The 18,850-nt window shown below is 43.9% G+C and overlaps 1 protein-coding gene across 3 annotated transcripts in view; it reads left to right on the plus strand.

Annotated features, from left to right (window-relative positions):
* scai (suppressor of cancer cell invasion) overlaps window positions 1–18,850 on the plus strand; it is a 223,721-nt gene that overhangs the window by 145,807 nt on the left and 59,064 nt on the right. For all 3 annotated transcript variants that reach the window (XM_070862672.1, XM_070862671.1, XM_070862673.1), the window contains 3 exons: window positions 14,243–14,395; window positions 15,148–15,249; window positions 17,260–17,361. In XM_070862672.1, the coding sequence (XP_070718773.1) occupies window positions 14,243–14,395; window positions 15,148–15,249; window positions 17,260–17,361 (357 nt within the window). The remainder of the gene's footprint in view (window positions 1–14,242; window positions 14,396–15,147; window positions 15,250–17,259; window positions 17,362–18,850) is intronic.

An 18,850-nucleotide genomic window follows, 5' to 3' on the forward strand; every position in this document is an offset into this window, starting at 1 on the left:
ACAATTTACTTCTCCAGTCCACTCCCACTCTCACCTCTCTGTCCTCGGTCTCCTACGTTTTCCTTTGAAGCTTAATGGAAGCTGCAGGAACAGCACCTCATCTTTCGATTAGGCACGTTACAGCCTTATAGACTGAACATCAAGTTCAACAATTTCAGATCATAACCACTGCTCCCATTTTTTCTAGATAGCGGGTTCCGGCAATGAGTCTACTGTTCATTAATCCTACCTTCATCAGCATCCTCGGAGTCGAGGATGACTTGCTTCCACTCTAAAAGTGAGTTCTCAGGTGGCTGTACAGTCCAATGTGGGACCTACAGTCTCTGTCACAGGTGGGGCGGAAAGTGCTTGAAGGAAAGGGTGGGCGGGGAGTCTGGATTGATACACGCTCCTTCTGCTGTCTGCACTTGTTTTCTCCTTGTTCTCGGCGATGGGACTGGAGGTGCTCAGCGCCCTCCTGGATGCTCTTCCTCCCTTTTGGGCCGTCGTGGGCCAGGAATTCCCAGGAGTCCATGGGGGGATGTTGCACTTTATCAAGGAGGCCTTGAGGGTGTCCTTGAAGTGTTTCCTCTGCCCACCTGGGGCTCGCTTGCTGTGTCGAAGCTCCATGTAGAGAACTTACTTTGGGAGTCTCGTGTCGGGCATGCAGACGATATGGTCCGCCCAACAGAGCTGATCGAGCGTGGTCACTGCTTCAATGCTGGGGATGTTGGCCTGAGCGAGAACACTGACGTTGGTGCGTCTATCCTGCCAATGAATTTGCAGGATCTTGCGGAGCTAGCGTTCGATGACCCAGAGATGCAGAGTGCCCACAACGCCTGGTCTGCCCTCAGTACCTGCGAAGAGCCGCTCAGTCACTTGACCAGGAAAAACCAAGACTGGTTTGATGAAAACAACCAGGAGATCTAGGAGCTAATCAGCCGCAAGCGCAAGGCATTTCTGAATTTAAAACAGCAACCCAACACGAGAGCGAGGAAGCAGCTCTACAGATGGCTGAAAGCCAAGGTCCAACAAAAAACCCGCAACCTAAAAAACAGATGGTGGGTGGAGTAAGCACAGGAGATTCAACAGTTAGCTGACAACCATGACGTGCGTGGATTCTTCAGCGCAGTCAAAATAACAGCACCCAAGACCCTTCCCCACTGCTGGCCAAGAACGATAAGGTACTCAAGGACAAAGAGGCAGTCAGTGCCCGTTGGAAGGAGTATTTCAAAGATATCCTTTACTCCATCCCGCAGTATGCTACCCGCCACTGTCTCAGCACAACCCCAGCCCGGCAGAAGGTAGAAAAGGCCATCCGTCAGCTGAAGAATAACGACATAACAGGAACAGATGGAATTCCTGCCGAAGTACTAAAGCAGGCGGAGAAGCACTATTGCACGAATACATGACCTCATTTCTCTTATCTGGAAGGAGGAGAGCATGCCAGGTGGTCTCGGACACCATAATTGTGACCATCTTCAAAAAAGAGGACAAGTCTGAATGCGGTAACTACAGAGGAATCTCCTTGGATTATGGAGCGTCCTCCTCCGTTTCGGCTGCCCTCTAAAGTTTGTCACCATCCTCCGTCTGCTCCACGATGACATGCAAGCCGTGATCCTGACCGATGGATCCACCACTAGACCCAATCCACATCCGGACCTGGGTCAAGCAAGGCTGCGTCATCACAGTAACGCTATTTTGGATCCTCCTTGCTGCAATGCTTCATCTCACCTTTAGTAAGCTCCCTACTGGAGTGGAGCTAAATTATAGAACAAATGGGAATCTGTTCAACCTCCGCTGCCTCCAGGCCAGATCCAAGGTCGTCCCACCCTGTGTCATTGAACTACAGTACACAGACGACGCTTGCGTCTGCGCGCACTCGGAGGTCGAACTCCAAGCCATCGTCAACACCTTCACCGAGCCGTACGAGAGCATGGGCCTTACACTAAACATCTGTAAGACACAGGTCCCCTACCAACCTGCTCCGCCACACAGCACTGATCCCCGATTATAAAAATCCACAATGAGGCCTTGGACAACGTGGACCATTTTCCATACCTCGAGAGCCTACTGTCAGCAAGAGCAGACATTGACGACGAGGTCCAACACCATCTTCACTGTGCCAGCGCAGCCTTCGATCGCCTGAAGAAGAGTGTGCTTGAAGACCAGGACCTCAAATCCGGCACCAAGCTTATAGTTTACAGGGCAGTAGTGATACCTGCCCTCCTATATGGCTCAGAGACATGGACGATGTACAGCAAGCACCTCAAAACGCTGAAGAAGTACCACCCCCTCCTCCCAACTTTCCCTCCCTCTACTTGCTTAAAATCTGTTACATCTGCAACATTTTCCAGTTCGGCCTGAAGCGTTAACTGTTTTTCGCTCCACAATTGCTACCTGGCCTGCTGATCATTTCCAGCATTTTCTGTTTATATTTCAGATTTTCAGCATCTATAATATTTTGCCTTTGTGTTAGTGTTTAATCCTTGAAGATCATATTAAATAGCCTTTTCTTTGGTATTGGTACTCCTGGCTTGACATTAGGATTTATACTCCATTACCATCTAACCATTCAATTACCTATATTGACTGGTTTAGTGGAAGCTGAGCTTAAGCCCTTCTGAGCTGCACAAAATGCTATAACCAGCTTTTATCTGTCAGTCACTTTGTAATAGCTGTATTACATTGGGAGTTTCTCTCAGCTTAGATAATGTAAAGTCAAGTTATCGAGTACCTGCCTATTATAAGGTAGTGTCTGAGACAAATTAAGACTCAAGTCATTGAAAGGGTTAGTCTCTCCATTTTTTAAAAAGATTCTATTCCCACAGTCTTTCTGCTGCTGCAGCTCGCATGGTACAGAACAATTGGCAGAGGTTTTGAGCAAAGTATTAAAAAATATATATTTTTTATATATTAATATCTTAAAATATATTATATATATTTATATTTTAAACTGCAAGGTTTAGTTTATTCTAACTAGACTAAAAATTGGACGCTCATCGGTATGAGTACCCATTTGGCTCCACAGCTGAAGTTTGTACCTACCACTGTGTTTCTGTCCTCTCAACAGTGTTATCCTTGTCAAACCAGTCAGCTTTGGTGACCAAATAAAATTGAGGGGATGAGGAAAATGATCAGAAAGATGGGAAACTTTTTTTCTCCCCATCTCTATTAAAAGCACAAAGTCCTGCTGGGGTATAGAAACATAGAAAATAGGAGCAGAAGTAGGCCATTCTGCCCTTCGAGTCTGCACCGCCATTCAATGTGATCATGGCCAATCCTCTATCTCAACATCATATTCCCGCTTTTTCCCCATACCCCTTGATGCCTTTTGTTTCCAGAAATCTATCTATCTCCCTCTTAAATATATTCAGTGACTTGGCCTCCACAGCCTTCTGTGGTAGAGAATTCCACAGGTTCACCCCCCCTCTGAGTGAAACAATTTCTCCTCGTCTCGGTCCTAAATTTCTTACCCCGTATCCTGAGACTGTGACCCCTTGTTCTAGACTTCCCAGCCAGGGGAAAACATCCTCCCCGCATCCAGTCTCTCCAACCCAGTCAGAATTTTATACGTTTCAATGAGATCCCCTCATTCTTCTAAACTCTAGTGAATACCCCTAGTCAACCCACTCTCTCCTCATACGACAGTCCTGCCATCCCAGGAATCAGTCTGGTGAACCTTCGCTGCACTCCCTCTATGGCAAGTATACCCTTTCTTAGGTAAGGAGACCAAAACTGCACACAATACTCCAGGTGCGGTCCCACCAAGGCCCTGTATAACTGTAGTAAGAGATCCTTGCGCCTATGCTCAAATCCTCTTGCAGTGAAGGCCAACATACCATTTGCCTTCCCAACGGTTTGCTGCACCTGCATGTTTGTTTTCAATGACTGGTGTACAAGGACACCCAGGTCCCTCTGTATATCGATACTTCCCAAGCCATCACCATTTAAATAATACTTATGTTTTTCCTACCAAAGTGGATAACTTCACATTTATCCATGTTATACTTTTTCTGCCATGTGTTTACCCACTCACTCAACCTATCTAAATCACCTTGCAGCGTCTTTGCAGCCTCCTCACAACTCACAATCCCACCTAGTTTTGTGTTGTTAGCAAACTTGGAAATATTACATTTGATTCCCTCATCCAAATCATTTTTATATATATATAGTGAATAGCTGGGGTCCAAGCATTGATCCCTGTGGTACCCCACTAGTCACTGCCTGCCACCCCGAAAAAGACCCGTTTATTCTTACTCTGTTTCCTGTCAGTTAACCAATTTTCAATCCATGCCAATACATTACCTTCAATCCTATGTGCTTTAATTTTGCACACTAACCTCTTATGTGGGACTTTATCAAAGGCCTTCTGAAAATCCAAATACACGACCTCCACTGGTTCTCCCATACCTCAGGGTATGGAGAGAAAGCAGGAAAGGGGTGCTGAGGTGAGTGATCAGCCATGATCATATTAAATGGTGGTGCGGGCTCGAGGGGCTGGGTGGCCTACTCCTGCACCTATTTTCTATGGCCCCAAGTTTCGGCCTCAGTTGCTCCTGATTTTTAGGAGCAACTGGTGCAGAACGGAGTATCTTAGAAATTGGAATTCTCGGCATTTAGTTTGCTCCAGTTCTAGTCAGTTAGAACAGTTTCACTTTGGAACAGAATTTATTTTTCAAAAGGGGGCGTGTCCGGCCACTTACGCCTGTTTTTAAAGTTTCGGCAGTGAAAACTTACTCCAAACTAACTTAGAATGAAGTAAGTGAAGATTTTTGTACACTCGAAAAAACCTTGTCTACACTTTAGAAAATCAGGCGTAGGTTACAAATTAGGCGTAGGGAATGAGGCGGGGGGGGTGGGGGGAGGGAAGTCATTAAATTCTACAATCAATCCTTAGTTATACTTATACAAATATTATACAAATAAATCCAACCTGAATAAAAATTTATAAGCAAAGAAAAGATTAAATAAACCATGTTCCTACCTGTGTGAAATAGCAGCAGCCTTCGAGCTGCTGTGCTTCAGGCAGGTCTTTCATGTTGGAGACAGGCAGGGGTGTGGCATCAGTGTCTCGACGGCAGCAAGCTTCGAGCTGAGCTGCGGTGCTTGAGGCAGGCCTTCATTCTCTTCGTGGCTGGCCACGAAGAAGCAACACCGGACAGACTCGAGGCCATTCGGCCATGAGATAGCAGCGATGTCAGTGGCTGGCCGGCAGCCAGCCGAAGAATCAGCAGTGGACGGACGTGAGGCCATTCGGTCATAGGATATCAGCGGCATCAGTGGCTAGCCGGCAGCCGAAGAATCAACACCTGACACACGCAGCTCTTTATGGTGCTTGAGGCCATTCGGCCACGCTTTAGGGGCGGCGTCAGTGGCTCGACGGCAGCCGAAGATACAGCAGCAGCCTTCGAGCTGTGAGGGGGACTGAGGCCATTTGGACAGGGAGAGGCAGACACATAGACAGTTTTATATTTAAATTTGCAGAATGGGTGCTGCATTGTCAACACCACGTATTATGCAATGGTTCGCCATCAATTCACTGCATAGGAGAGAATTAATTAGAGCTCACCGCACCAGGAACGTCGTAGCCCGTAGGTTGATGGACAGGAGACCTTACCCACGTCGACAATATCGAGCCAGGCGCTCGTACCTGGACATGAGCGAGGCTGATTGTGTGAAAAGGCTGCGTTTTCGCGGAGAAGTTGTCACTGAGATCTGTGATATGGTGAGAGCAGATTTGCAGCCCAGAAGCAGAACGCCAACTGCCTTGTCTGTTGAAGTGAAGGTAACAGCTGCACTTTCTTTCTATGCCTCGGGATCGTTTCAGGCTACAACTGGAGATGTGTGTGCCATCTCTCAACGTGCAATACATGCCTGCGTTTACCAGGTCACGGCTGCACTGTATGCGCGAAGGAATGACTTCATCAATTTCCCAATGACCGCACAATCCATGAGAGGGCTGTGGACTTCTTCAGAATTGCCAGCTTCCCAAAGGTAAAGGGCTGCATTGATTGTACCCAAAAAACCTTGCGAGCACCTGTGGAGGAATCTGAGCAGTACCGAAATAGGAAAGGTTTCCACTCTATCAATGTACAGCTCGTGTGTGACGACAAGCAGCGCATCATGTCAGTCGATGCGAGATACCCTGGCAGCACCCACGATGCGTTCATCCTACGCGACAGCGTTCTATCTGACAGGTTTGAGCAGCAGCCAGAAGGGCAGAGCTGGCTACTGGGAGACAAAGGGTACGGCCTGACCATCTGGCTCATGACGCCCCTACGTGTGACACGGACAAAAGCTGACCGTCAGTACAACATGGCGCACATTGCGACGCGCAGCATCATTGAGAGGACCATTGGCATATTGAAACAGCGATTCCGATGCCTGGACCATTCCGGCGGACACTTGCTATACTCTCCTCAGATTGTCGGTCACTTCACTGTTGTGTGCTGCATGCCTCATAACGTAGCCATCATGAGGCAGCAGGAGCTGGTAGTGGAACCAGAAGACCGACGTGAGGGTCCAGTGCAGGATGATAGTATTACGGAAGACCAGGATGTGAATGATAACGACAATCAGGAAAGCATGCAAGTGCCTGATGCCGAAGCACGAGGTCGGAGGAGGGCCGTCCATCGTGCCCCTTTAACGATTGCTTGAGCCTTGCGCTTCAACTACTGATGCCTGAGGGCTCTGCGATCACTTTTGCGTATGGACATGTTTATTCTTTGCAGTTGTTCCTACGTTGTGTTGTGTTAATGGAACATGAAACAGTTTTAATGAAAAAATATTTTATTGAAAAGTTAACATCACTCTAATAAAATATTTGTTGTATCAAACTATACTTTTTAATATGACTCTTGAAGATCACTTACACTTCAAGATCACTTTTTAGATGCAAAATTAAATAATTTACAGAATGTGAGAGCATTTACACTATAAGATCACTTGAAAACCCTGAGATCATTTATATGTTGTAAAGTTACAAAACTTACAAAACAGTTTCATTGTGAAAAATCTTACACTCTGAAGAACACTTAAACTTCAGGATCACTTTTTAGGTGCAAAATTAAATAAAAAACAAAAAAATGTGAGAGCATTTACACTAAGATCACTTAAAAACCATAAGATCCCTTATAAGTTGTAAAGTTACAAAACTTACAAAACAATTTCAATTTGAAAAATGCTACTACAGCTACATCAAGAACAAGAACAAAAGCAGCAAAGAAAGGCTGCAACCATGTCTCATCCATATCTCAGTGAATGTTCACTTCCTCATGGGGGTGTCATTTGATTGGCTGGCGTGTGTGCCCTTATTGCAGCAGCTACCTCAACCAGGCCCTCCCTGACGGCCTGTGCCGACACTTGCATACCCTCCCTGATGGCCTGTGCCTTCATTTGCATGCCCTCCCTGACGGCCTGAACCGTCGATTGCACTCCCTCAGACATTCCCTCCCTAAGTTCCCGTGTCATTACTGCTATTTCTCCCGTCAGGACCATCAACTCTTCACCTACTGCACTGACGCCACCGATGAGTGATCGGGTAAGCTCATTGGTCTCCATACCCAATGCCACAACCTGAGTCGCATCTGTTGCACGCTGCATCTCAGGAGAGCGTGTCTCCAATCTCCTTCTCCTCTGCCTGGGTCTGCCTCGTGGCACTACTACACTGGGAGGCGCGGGCACGGACGGTGGGATGCTCGGTGTTGCAAGCGGCACCACTACACACGGAGGCGCGGGCTGGGACTGTGGGACGCTCTGTGTTCCAGACGGCTGAACTGGAGGAAGAGGCTCGGGCTGGCACAGTAGGACGCTCTGTGTTGCAGACGGCAGTACTAGAGAGAGAGGCTCGGGCTGGGATGGTGGGGCGCTCGGTGTTCCAGACGACAGCACTCGAGTGCGAGCCATGGGCTGGGTTGTTGGACGAATGGGTGTAAACTGCTCCATGATATTAGCAGCAACACTGGGACCTGAAGCGTCGGAGTCAAAACCATAGTAGGTGGAACCAGAACCTATGCGAGAGGGAGGCGCAGGCTCGGACGGCAGTGCACTGACTGTAGAATGCTGCATTATACCAGCAGCACCACTGGGGCACGCAACATCGGAAGCGAAAGCATGGAAGGTGGAACCAAGACCTATGCTAGGGGTTGAAACTCTGATGCCCCTTGATGGGGGCTCATAAACATTAAATTGGAAGCTCTCCCCTGCAGACATTTCAGTCATCACTGCCATCATCCAGTCTGGATCGTCCGCAGCTGGTTGTACTGTTTCTTGTTCTGTACCCTCAGGATCCTCAGGGTTGGCAGCAGCAGCGTCGTCGTCATGTTCTGCAAAATACATCAGAACTGTCAAATGTTTAACTGCAAGGGAGGGGGCCGGATGGGTGGCATGAGTACTCTCACACATAGCAGGTTAGGCAGCAGGTTGATTTAAAGGGCCACGATGCATTTTCAGGACTTGCCCTCTTCCTCGCGTGCGGGCCCAGCTTGTGCTGTACCAATTGCTTTACTCCATGTACGACTCATCATAGCAGCTACCCTTTGTTCCAAGGGTGTCATTGGATGCAGATTGGGCATGTCTCCTCCTGTCCGAGTTGCCTCCCTTTTGTTGTGGGCCAATTTCTTCTGCAAAGAGTAAAATATAACTTTTTACAGAGTGTGTCAGTCTGCAAGGTGGGACATACAGATAGCCAGGTTACAATTACGATTAAATTAAAAATGGGAAATATTACTTACACTAACTACTTGACCAAGGTCGTGCCATTTCTTTTTACACTGGCTTCCAGATCTCATGGTATGCACCACTGCGCAGTAATCTTCTGCAACTTGGTTCCAGCGTTTCTTCATTTCTTTTGGTGGCACTTTTATAGACCTCTGTTGCTGGTATCTAGCTCCTGCCATCTCTGCTCAATTACGTTGACTAATATCTCTATTTCCTCATGCAAGAAATTCTTTGTTCTTGATGGACGTTGATCCATTGCAAATTTGAATTGGCACTCTTTCTCAAAACACACAGTCCTTAATTTGCATGCACCAATGCAGCACCGGTTCTGCAAGTTTAGCAGTGAAAAGCTGAACTCACTGATTTCAGCAGATGATTTATTCAACAGTGCTGCCAAAAGCACTCCCTCACACACACAAATATCACAAAAATTAAATTACAAGCCTTTGAAGGGGACCAAGAAACAAATCTTCACTTTTTCTCCAGTCCTTTTAAAAATGGCCGAGTGCCAATGTGTGCGCACGCTCCAACGCGCACGCGCAAGGTTGCCGGCACCACGAAGGCTCATTTAAATTGGACCCGCCCCCCACTACTTACAGAATCGGCGCGAGTGTTTGGCTCCGCCCCCCGCTGAGAAGAGTGCGCCGCGCCAAGCAGCGATCGAGCTCCGAGGAGCCGGAGAATATCGGATTTTTTTTTTTAGCGCACTTTTAGGCGCGAAGAACAAGCGTCCAGATCAGAGGTGCGCCGTTTTCGGCGCGGGCTGAAACTTGGGGCCTATGTTTCTATGTTTTTATCTATTCTATCAGTTACATCCTCAAAAAACTCCAGGAGGTTTGTCACACATGATTTTCCTTTCATAAATCCATGATGACCTTGTTTAATCCCGTTGATATTATCCAAGTATGCCGTTATCGCAATCTTTATAATAGACTCCAGCATTTTCCCTACTACTGATGTCAGGCTAACTGGTCTGTAGTTCACCGTTTTCTCTCTCCATCTTTTTTTAAATAGTGGAGTTACATTTGCTGCCCTCCAATCTGCAAGAACTGTTCCATAATCTATAGATTATGGAAGATGACAACCAATGCATCTACTATTTCCATGGCTACCTCTCTTTTAGTACTCTGGGATCATCAGGCTCTGGAGATTTATCTGCCTTCAGTCCCATTAGTTTCTCCGGCACTATTTTCTTATTAATTATCATTTCCTTTAATTCCTCTTGCTCACTAGACCGTTGGTTCCCGAGCATTTCTGGGACGTTATTTGTGTCCTCTTCCGTGAAGACAGAACCGAAGTATTTATTTAATTCTGCCATTTCCTTGTTCCCCATTACAAATTCTCCCATTTCTGACTGTAAAGGACCTACATTTGTCTTCACTAATCTTTTTCTTTTTACGTACTTGTAGAAACTTTTGCAGTCGTTTTTTATGTTCCTTGCAAGTTTACTCTCGTACTCTATTTTTCCCCTCTTAATCAATCTCTTGGTCCTTTTTTGCTGAATTCTAAACTGCTCCCAATCCTCAGGCTTGCTACTTTTTCTGGCAACTTTGTATAACTTCTCTTTGGATCTAATACTATCCTTAATTTCTTTTGTTAGCCATGGTTGGGCCACTTTTCCTTTTGTGTTTTTGCGCCAGAAAGGAATGTATAACTGTTGCATTTCATGCATTCGTTAGTTAAATATTAATCATTGCCTATCCATGCCTTTTAATAAATCTTCCCAATCTATCATAGCCAATTCATTCCTCATACCTTCATAGTTTTCTTTGTTTAGATTTAGGACCCTAGTTTCGGATTGGACTACTTGAATTTCATATTAAGATGGAAAGTGAATCATGTTATGGTCACTCTTCCCTAAAGGACACCGCACAACAAGACTGTTAATTAACCCCTTCTAATTACACAATACCCAATCTAGGATAACCTGTTCCCTAGTAGGCTCCTCAACATACTGGTCTTAAAAAAAAAAACCATCTTGTACACATTCCAAGAATTCATCTGCTACAGTATTATTAATTTGTTGTGGCCAGTCTATATGTAGATTAAAGTCATCTACGATTACTGTAGTACCCTTGCTACGTGCATCTCTAATTTCCTGTTTGATGTCGTCCCCTACACTAACACTACTGTTTGGAGGCCTATAGACAACTCCCACCAATGTTTTCTGCCCCTTGGTGCTCCTTTGCTCCACCCAGAATGATTCTACATCTTGATTTTCTGAGCCAATATCCTTTCTCTCTCTTGCTCTGATTTCATCCTTTACTAACAACGCCTTACCACCCCCTCTTCCTTTTTGCCTGTCCTTCCTAAATATCTAATATCCTTGGATATTCAGTTCCCAACCCTGGTCACCCTGCAACCATGTCTCCGTAATTGCAACTATATCGTATCCGTTTACATCTATTTGCGCTGTTAATTCCTCTACTTTATTACAGATGCTTCGTGCATTCAGATACAATGCTTTTAAATTTGTCTTTTTAACATTATTAGACATCTTAACATTATTTTGTACTATAGCCCTATTTGTCATCGCTATTTTTTTCTTACCTGGACTCTATTTGCTAGTGCACTCTGTATGCTCTGTCCCCTCCTGACACAATCTGGTTATCCTTACCACAATCACTTTCCTGCATTGCTTCCTTTTCTTTTCTCTTTAGCATTCTAGATTGCTCTCTACCGCCACCGTCCTCCTCTTTCTCCCCCCCCCCCCCCTTAATTAGATAAAGGCCCTATCTACCTCCCTAGTTAGTTGGTTCGCTAGAACTCTGGTCCGAGGTGTAGTCCGTCCCCACGGAACAGCTCTCTCTTTCCCGAGTATTGGTGCCAGTGCCACAAATTGAAACCCAATTCTCCCACACCAACCACTGAGCCACGCATTTATCTCTCTGATTTTATTGACCCTATGCCAATTTGCTCGTGGCTCAGGTAATAATGCAGAGATTATTAGCTTTGTGGTTCTGTTTTTCAATTTAGTCCCTAACTGTTCAAACTCTCTCAGCAGAATCTCTTTTAGTCCTACCTATGTCATTGGTACCAAGTGTACCACAACAGCTGGATCCTCCCCCTCCCACTCCAAGTTCTTCTCCAGCCCATAGGAGATGTCCTTTACCTTGGAACCGGGTAGGCAACACAGCCTTTGGGACGCATGCTCTTGGCTGAAGAGAACCTTATCTATCCCTCTAACTATACTGTCCCCTACTACAACCACCTGTCTCTTTACTCCTCCCGGGTTTTCTGCACCACGGTGCTTTGGTCAGTTTGATCGTCCACCCCACAGTCTGCACACTTGTCCACAAGGGTTGCAAGAACCTCCGATCTATTGGATAAGTGCAGGGACTGAGGCTCCTGCAATACTACCTCCTGGATCCCCTTACCTGCTTCACTCGCAGTCACACCCTCTTGTCCCTGACCATGTGTCAATTCTAAAGTATTTAATCTAGAGGGCATGGCTGCCTCCTGGAGCAAATATTCGTCGAGCCGCAGACACTTACTGCAGATGTAGTCATTCTGGACCAAAACGTCCAGAAGCTCCCACATATTGCAGCAGCAACACATCTCCTGTTTTCCCATTATATTATTTAATTAATTAGTTTAGTGTTAATCAAGTATTGACCCTATATTGTTTATTAAATTAGTTAAACAAATAAAGGTTAGTTTTTAAGTATTTAGTTATATGCTATATGTTAATTTAAAGAAAAACTTAGCCCACAATCGCTACCAATCACTTACCTGCCTTACCTGCGATGTCAGCAGCAGAGTTCTCCTCACCCGGAACTGTGCGATCTCCTGGGAGAGGCAAAAAACCAGTATAGTTCTACAGGCATGATGTCCCCTGCGAGGAGGATGCTATGAGGTTGCAGAGTGACTTGGATAGGTTAGGTGAGTGGGCAAATGAATGGCAGATGAAGTATAATGTGGATAAATGTGAGGTTATCCACTTTGGTGGTAAAAACAGAGAGACAGACTATTATCTGAATGGTGACAGATTAGGAAAAGGGAAGGTGCAACGAGACCTGGGTGTCATGGTACATCAGTCATTGAAGGTTGACATGCAGGTACAGCAGGCGGTTAAGAAAGCAAATGGCATGTTGGCCTTCATAGCGAGGGGAATTGAGTACAGGGGCAGGGAGGTGTTGCTACAGTTGTACAGGGCCTTGGTGAGGCCACACCTGGAGTATTGTGTACAGTTTTGGTCTCCTAACTTGAGGAAGGACATTCTTGCTATTGAGGGAGTGCAGCGAAGATTCACCAGACTGATTCCCGGGATGGTGGGACTGACCTATCAAGAAAGACTGGATCAACTGGGCTTGTATTCACTGGAGTTCAGAAGAATGAGAGGGGCCCTCATAGAAACGTTTAAAATTCTGACGGGTTTAGACAGGTTAGATGCAGGAAGAATGTTCCCAATGTTGGGGAAGTCCAGAACCAGGGGTCACAGTCCAAGGATAAGGGGTAAGCCATTTAGGACCGAGATGAGGAGAAACTTCTTCACCCAGAGAGTGGTGAACCTGTGGAATTCTCTACCACAGAAAGTAGTTGAGGCCAATTCACTAAATATATTCAAAAGGGAGTTAGATGAAGTCCTTACTACTCGGGGGATCAAGGGGTATGGCGAGAAAGCAGGAATGGGGTACTGAAGTTTCATGTTCAGCCATGAACTCATTGAATGGCGGTGCAGGCTAGAAGGGCTGAATGGCCTGCTCCTGCACCTATTTTCTATGTTTCTATGTTTTCCTCACCCACATTTGCAGATGAGCATTGGCAATCTGCTCAATTATGGTAAGTATCGCAGCGAAGCCCAATCTTGTCTTCACTAAGCATTCACATACCTAGCTTTCCAGTAAAGTCTGCTCTAAAGCATTGCGGGGTTGCAACGCTAATTTTTTTTTTCTCTTTCTCCATCCCCCCCCTCCCCACTCTTTCTCTAATTCTGTTCCTAATGCCAGTTGCAGTGCTCTCAGCTAGGGCAGCAGTATGATCAACTAAATCCGCACAGGCCAGAAGTTAAACCAGTGTTTTTCTTAATTTGTATGCTTTAGTCCCACATTGGACAGTGTATTTTCCAACTGAGTCATGGAAAGGTTTGTGGATGACTTGTATTAAAATTAAATCTGTGTCAACATACATTTTGCCTTGTTTCTTTTCCATTTTTTTTGTGTTCCGCCTTCACGTGTGTTTTGTAATCTACAAATGTGATGGATATTGGTACACCTGTACAGATGCCCTTTTGCCCTGGGTATAATTTTTACAATGTTGGCCACTTTTTTCATTTGTATTTTGACTTTTTTGAGTAAGGTCTTAAATTTAATTGTTTAATTATTTTGCAAAAGTAGTTAGGTATCTTTACTTGTATTTTATTTATTAACTGCAATGTAATTTATAAAGGTTAAACCTTGAAGAGGGGTCTTTTTGGTCCATTTTCCATGAGAGCCAGGTTTACTAGTCTGAATTGATGGAATGTACATGTAGCTTGCCTGAATGGTTTAGGGTTTGTGGTACCTTAATCGGGTTCAAATGCTGTTTGACCTATTGTTTATAGGCAGATCCTGCGATTGTGTTAAGTGATGACAACAGCATTGTGGTAACCTCAAATCGCCTAGCGGAGGGAGTAGTCCCACCATTGGAACAAGGGATGGTAGCTGGCCAGCTGGCATTAGCAGATGCGCTAATCATTGGAAACTGCAGCAGTCAGGTTTGCCATTTGCTATCTTTCTACTGCTAAAACACATACATTACCTTGCCCTCCTTTCAGTTTTTACGTTTACACAACAGCCTGGTAGTGCATGTTTAAGCATTGGACTTTACCCTGAGGTTCATTTTATCAATAACCACAGCCCCAAATCCCAGCCTGCTTCCCTATTTTTGTAGGGAGTACTGTGTGGTACATGGCAGTAGAGCAATCTCCTGTGCTTGTTTTCTCCTCCGGTTGGGGGGGTGGGAGGAAAGGGGGGGAGAGAGAGGGACAACCCTGCAGCACCAGCCATGCTCTGCAGAACTACACTTCTGTTCACAGATAGGAAATGTCAATGGATCAGACTATTACACCCTTCCAACTAAATGAAGAACCTCGCAACTAAAAGTAGCATTAGGGATCTAATTGGGGTATCGTCAGTGTGTGCATACGCGCATTAATTGCCCCTCATTAGTCTGTATTGCTTAATGAGCTATATGAAACACTTTTTATTAATGTGGAGTTGACTTTGACTTGTTCTTAAACAACTGTTTAACATGTAGTAGCAGTTTGGGGGACTGTTGCATGTACTTTATTCTCTCATTGGAAAAACTGTGAGCACAGATGTGATGGTCTCTGTTCCTGGGCCACGATAAAAAATAACGTGCTCTTGTTTAAAATTTGAGAGATTTCATGTATTAGACCTGTATGGAGGTGCCCATTTTTGCAATTTTTTTTTGTAAATTCATTTGATTTTTTTTTTTAAACTTTAGGTTAAGTTCAGTGAATTAACTATAGACATGTTCAGAATGCTGCAGGCTCTTGAACGGGAACCCATTAATTTGGCTTCACAATTAAATAAGACTGGATCACAGGTGAGTGATAGTTGCTGAGCTTTTAGATATGTTAAAGAAGGAAACATTCTAATTTGTGTTATAAATTAAACCAGATGAAGTATATTTTCTTAGGGTAGTGGCACAAACAAGGAAGTTAGAAATCACAGTTGTTTTTTGGAATTTTGTATTATCCGCATGACTCAACCTATATAACTCTAGTTGATTTTATATGGTATTGCTTATGCATGTTCTGATCTGCACATGGTTATAATGTGTGGCTGCTAACCTGGCCTGTTCTTTTTAAGGCATTGCTGAAGTACTCCACCATGAGGAAATAATCTAAATTGGTCTCGGTCAATTAAAGGATTATTATTGTATGTGGGAAGAGGCCGAGTTATCTCGGGGTCAGGAAAGATAATGAAATTACTGGGAACAAAAATGCAATTTCTGGAAACGCAGCAGCCCAGTTAGTACATGTGGAGAGATCTGGCAAGTTGCCGTTTTGGGTGCAGACCCTTCAAAATGGAAGAAAGGTCTGTACCCACAGCTTTAATTTGTTTGTTCCCCACCACAGATGTTGACTGACTTGCTTTGTTTCCAGTATTTTCTTGAAATAACGAGAGTTCTTTTTCTCGGTAATTTTTATTTTAAGATTTTCAATTGCGGTATGGTGTTCTATACAAAATTTTGCAAATAATCTCAAAACTGCTCATATAAATGGATAAACCTCTGTTTTATTGAAGAGATCAGAGCCATCATTTTCCTAACTGTTTGAATTTGTTGACATATTGGTGATTGGGATTTTTTTTTAAAGTTATTTTGCCAGCAAGGAATGTAAGGAGCAGGAAGTCCAGTCTGCAAGAATTGTTCAGACCATCTTTCGTTGAAGATGCCTTGCCAGATTTTCCTGTTAGTACTTCCTAGCTAGAAAATTCAGTGGTCTAAAATTGTTATTGCTGATGCACTGGAACAAAAAAGCTGTTTATAGCATTTGCTATTTTTCTATTCTCCCCACACCTAATGGGAGTTCACAGACCAGTCTGTCTGAAAGGAGGAGGTGAGAGTGTGAAGGAACACAGGATTTCTCCACCAACACTATTAATCCCACTTGCTAGTGGCCCAATAGGATGAATATTTATGGATGGAATAGATCCCCTTGTTCTAATTTTACTCTTGCTCTATATCGCAAATATTTATTAAATGCAGTTGCCCAGCTGAACACTTCAATTGTGAATCTGCCTCCTCTTGGCCAACAGTGTAGACATACTTTATTCCGAGGCTCCCTGGATGGTTCCGAAGTAGTCACAGTCTTTGAGCCATACAAACCAAGAAGATCCCAGGTTTGATCCCCATTCTTTGCTGAGGATTGCAGTTGTGTACAGCTTTCCTGGGATAGGGAGAAGAAAGTAATTCCGGGTTTCTGCTCCTGACTTCCAAAGATCCCTGCTGGAAGTGTGAGTGTGCCAGATCAGGACAGGATCGAGCTCAGCTGTGATGTCTTCCACAGTTAAATAGCCTACCAGTGCATTCTTATCAAGGGTTGCACATGAACAAAACCTACTTCAGTGAGGTACCAGAGAGCAACTGATGGCTGTGGCGGTCTACAGGAAAAGGTTGAATTAAAGAAAGGGGGAAAAAGTTGAATAAGTCTTAAGCTGACGGAAATGAAGATATCGAAAGATAAACAAGGAGTAGTTTAAATATGGCTCAACTTCAAATCCAGTGGTGTACTTGTTCAGTTTCATTGGGTGAGGCTGCCTGAATAAGTTGAAAAAAGTCCATTCTATTTCACCCCAAGCTAAGTGTGACATCATGGCCCTTTGTCAATCCTGTTGGCTAAAGAAAGCCAAGTTGTTCAGCTTTTTTCAAATTGCCATGTGAAAGAATCTGTTTTGAACAGCTTTGACAAAGACCTGAGGGCAGATTGTCCTGAATCAGGAATGGTGTATGGCCTAACAGGAAGAGAGTCCAGGGATGCAAAGGGGGAGCAAGTTCCTCAATAAAAATGACTGTATATGATTTGTATTATTTGTCTTTTGTTCTCTCCAGGAGTCAACAGAGAAACCGTCAAAAAGAGAAAATCCACACAAATATTTGCTGTACAAGCCAACATTTAGTCAACTGTACACATTCCTTTCTGCATCATTTAAGGTTTGCTAGCATGTTCTGATGTTGATGTTCAGTAGCTTGGAGGATGAGTTCATCTTGGGAATAGACTATTTTAGATCTAGTATTCTGCAATGAGACCGGATTAATTAGTAATCTTATTGTTAAAGCATCCTCTCGGTAAGAGTGATCATAATATGATTGAATTTCATGTTTGAGAGTGATGTGGTTAAGTCTGAAACTAGGTTCTTAAATTTAAACAAAGCCAATTACGAAGGTATGGGAGGCGAGTTGGCTGAGGTAGATTGGGAAATTAGATTAAAAGATATTATAGTAGATGAGCAATGGCAAACATTTAAATAAATAATTCATAATTCTCAACAAATATGCATTCCCTTCAGGATTTAAAAACTCCACTGGAAAATGGTATAGCCAGGGCTAACTAGAGCAGTTAAGGGATAGTATTAAATCAAAAGAAGAATCTTACAATGTTGCCAAAAAGAATAGTAAACTTGATGATTAGGAGGGTTTTAAAAATCAGGAAAGGATTACCAAAAAATTGATTGAGGGAGAAAATAAAATGAGAGTAAACTTAACAAGAAACATAAAAATAGATTGTAAGAGCTTTTACAAGTATGTAAAAAGAAAGAGATTAGCGAAAGTAAATGTAGGTCCCTCAGAGGCAGAGACAGGAGAAATTATAATGGTGAATAAGGAAATGGCAGAGATGTTGAACAAATATTTTGTGTTAATCTTCACAGTAGAAGACACACAGACCATACTGTTGGGGTCTAATGAGAGTGAGGAACTTTATGTAATTACTATTAGTAAAGCAAAAGTATTGGAGGAATTTATGGGACTAAAAGTCAACAAATCTCCATAACTTGATGGCCTACACCCTATAAAAAGAAATAGTAAAGTATTCTAGAGACACACAAATCAGGATAGGGATGGGGCCACTAAGGGGTACACACGATAAACTTACAGGTGATGACAGAAAAATGGCAGTCATATTAAATAATGACTTTACCTCAGTATTTACCAGAGAGACTAACATGGTGGACAGGACATTAGAAGAAGCAATCAAAATAGATGTAAAGACATTTAAGATAGAAATGGAATAGACCAGCAATTAAGAAATAAACACACTGGAGTGAGTTACCTGGGCCTTAAGGCTGCAGGTATTCCACAGGCCAGTTTGAAAACTCTTGGTTTAGTTTGCTTAAAGTAAATCATTTATACAAGTTCTATGTCTTGTTAATAAGTAATTAGAAATACAACCGCACAGTGGAGGCACATTTTAGAGGGAATCGGGGGGTGCAGATACATAAAGCACTAAAAGTAGTGATGCAGGTTAATAAGGCCATAAGGCGCAAACAGCACTGGGGCTCATTTTTAGAGGGACAGAACTGAAAAGCAGAGAAGTTATGTTAAACTTGTATAGAACCTTGGTTAGACCCCACTTGGAGCACTGTGAACAGCTCTGGTCTCCGTATTATAAAAAGGATATAAAGGCACAGGAGAAAGAGTAAAA

The sequence above is a fragment of the Pristiophorus japonicus genome, chromosome 20 (assembly GCF_044704955.1).
Source record: "Pristiophorus japonicus isolate sPriJap1 chromosome 20, sPriJap1.hap1, whole genome shotgun sequence".
Classification (NCBI taxonomy): Eukaryota; Metazoa; Chordata; class Chondrichthyes; family Pristiophoridae; genus Pristiophorus; species Pristiophorus japonicus.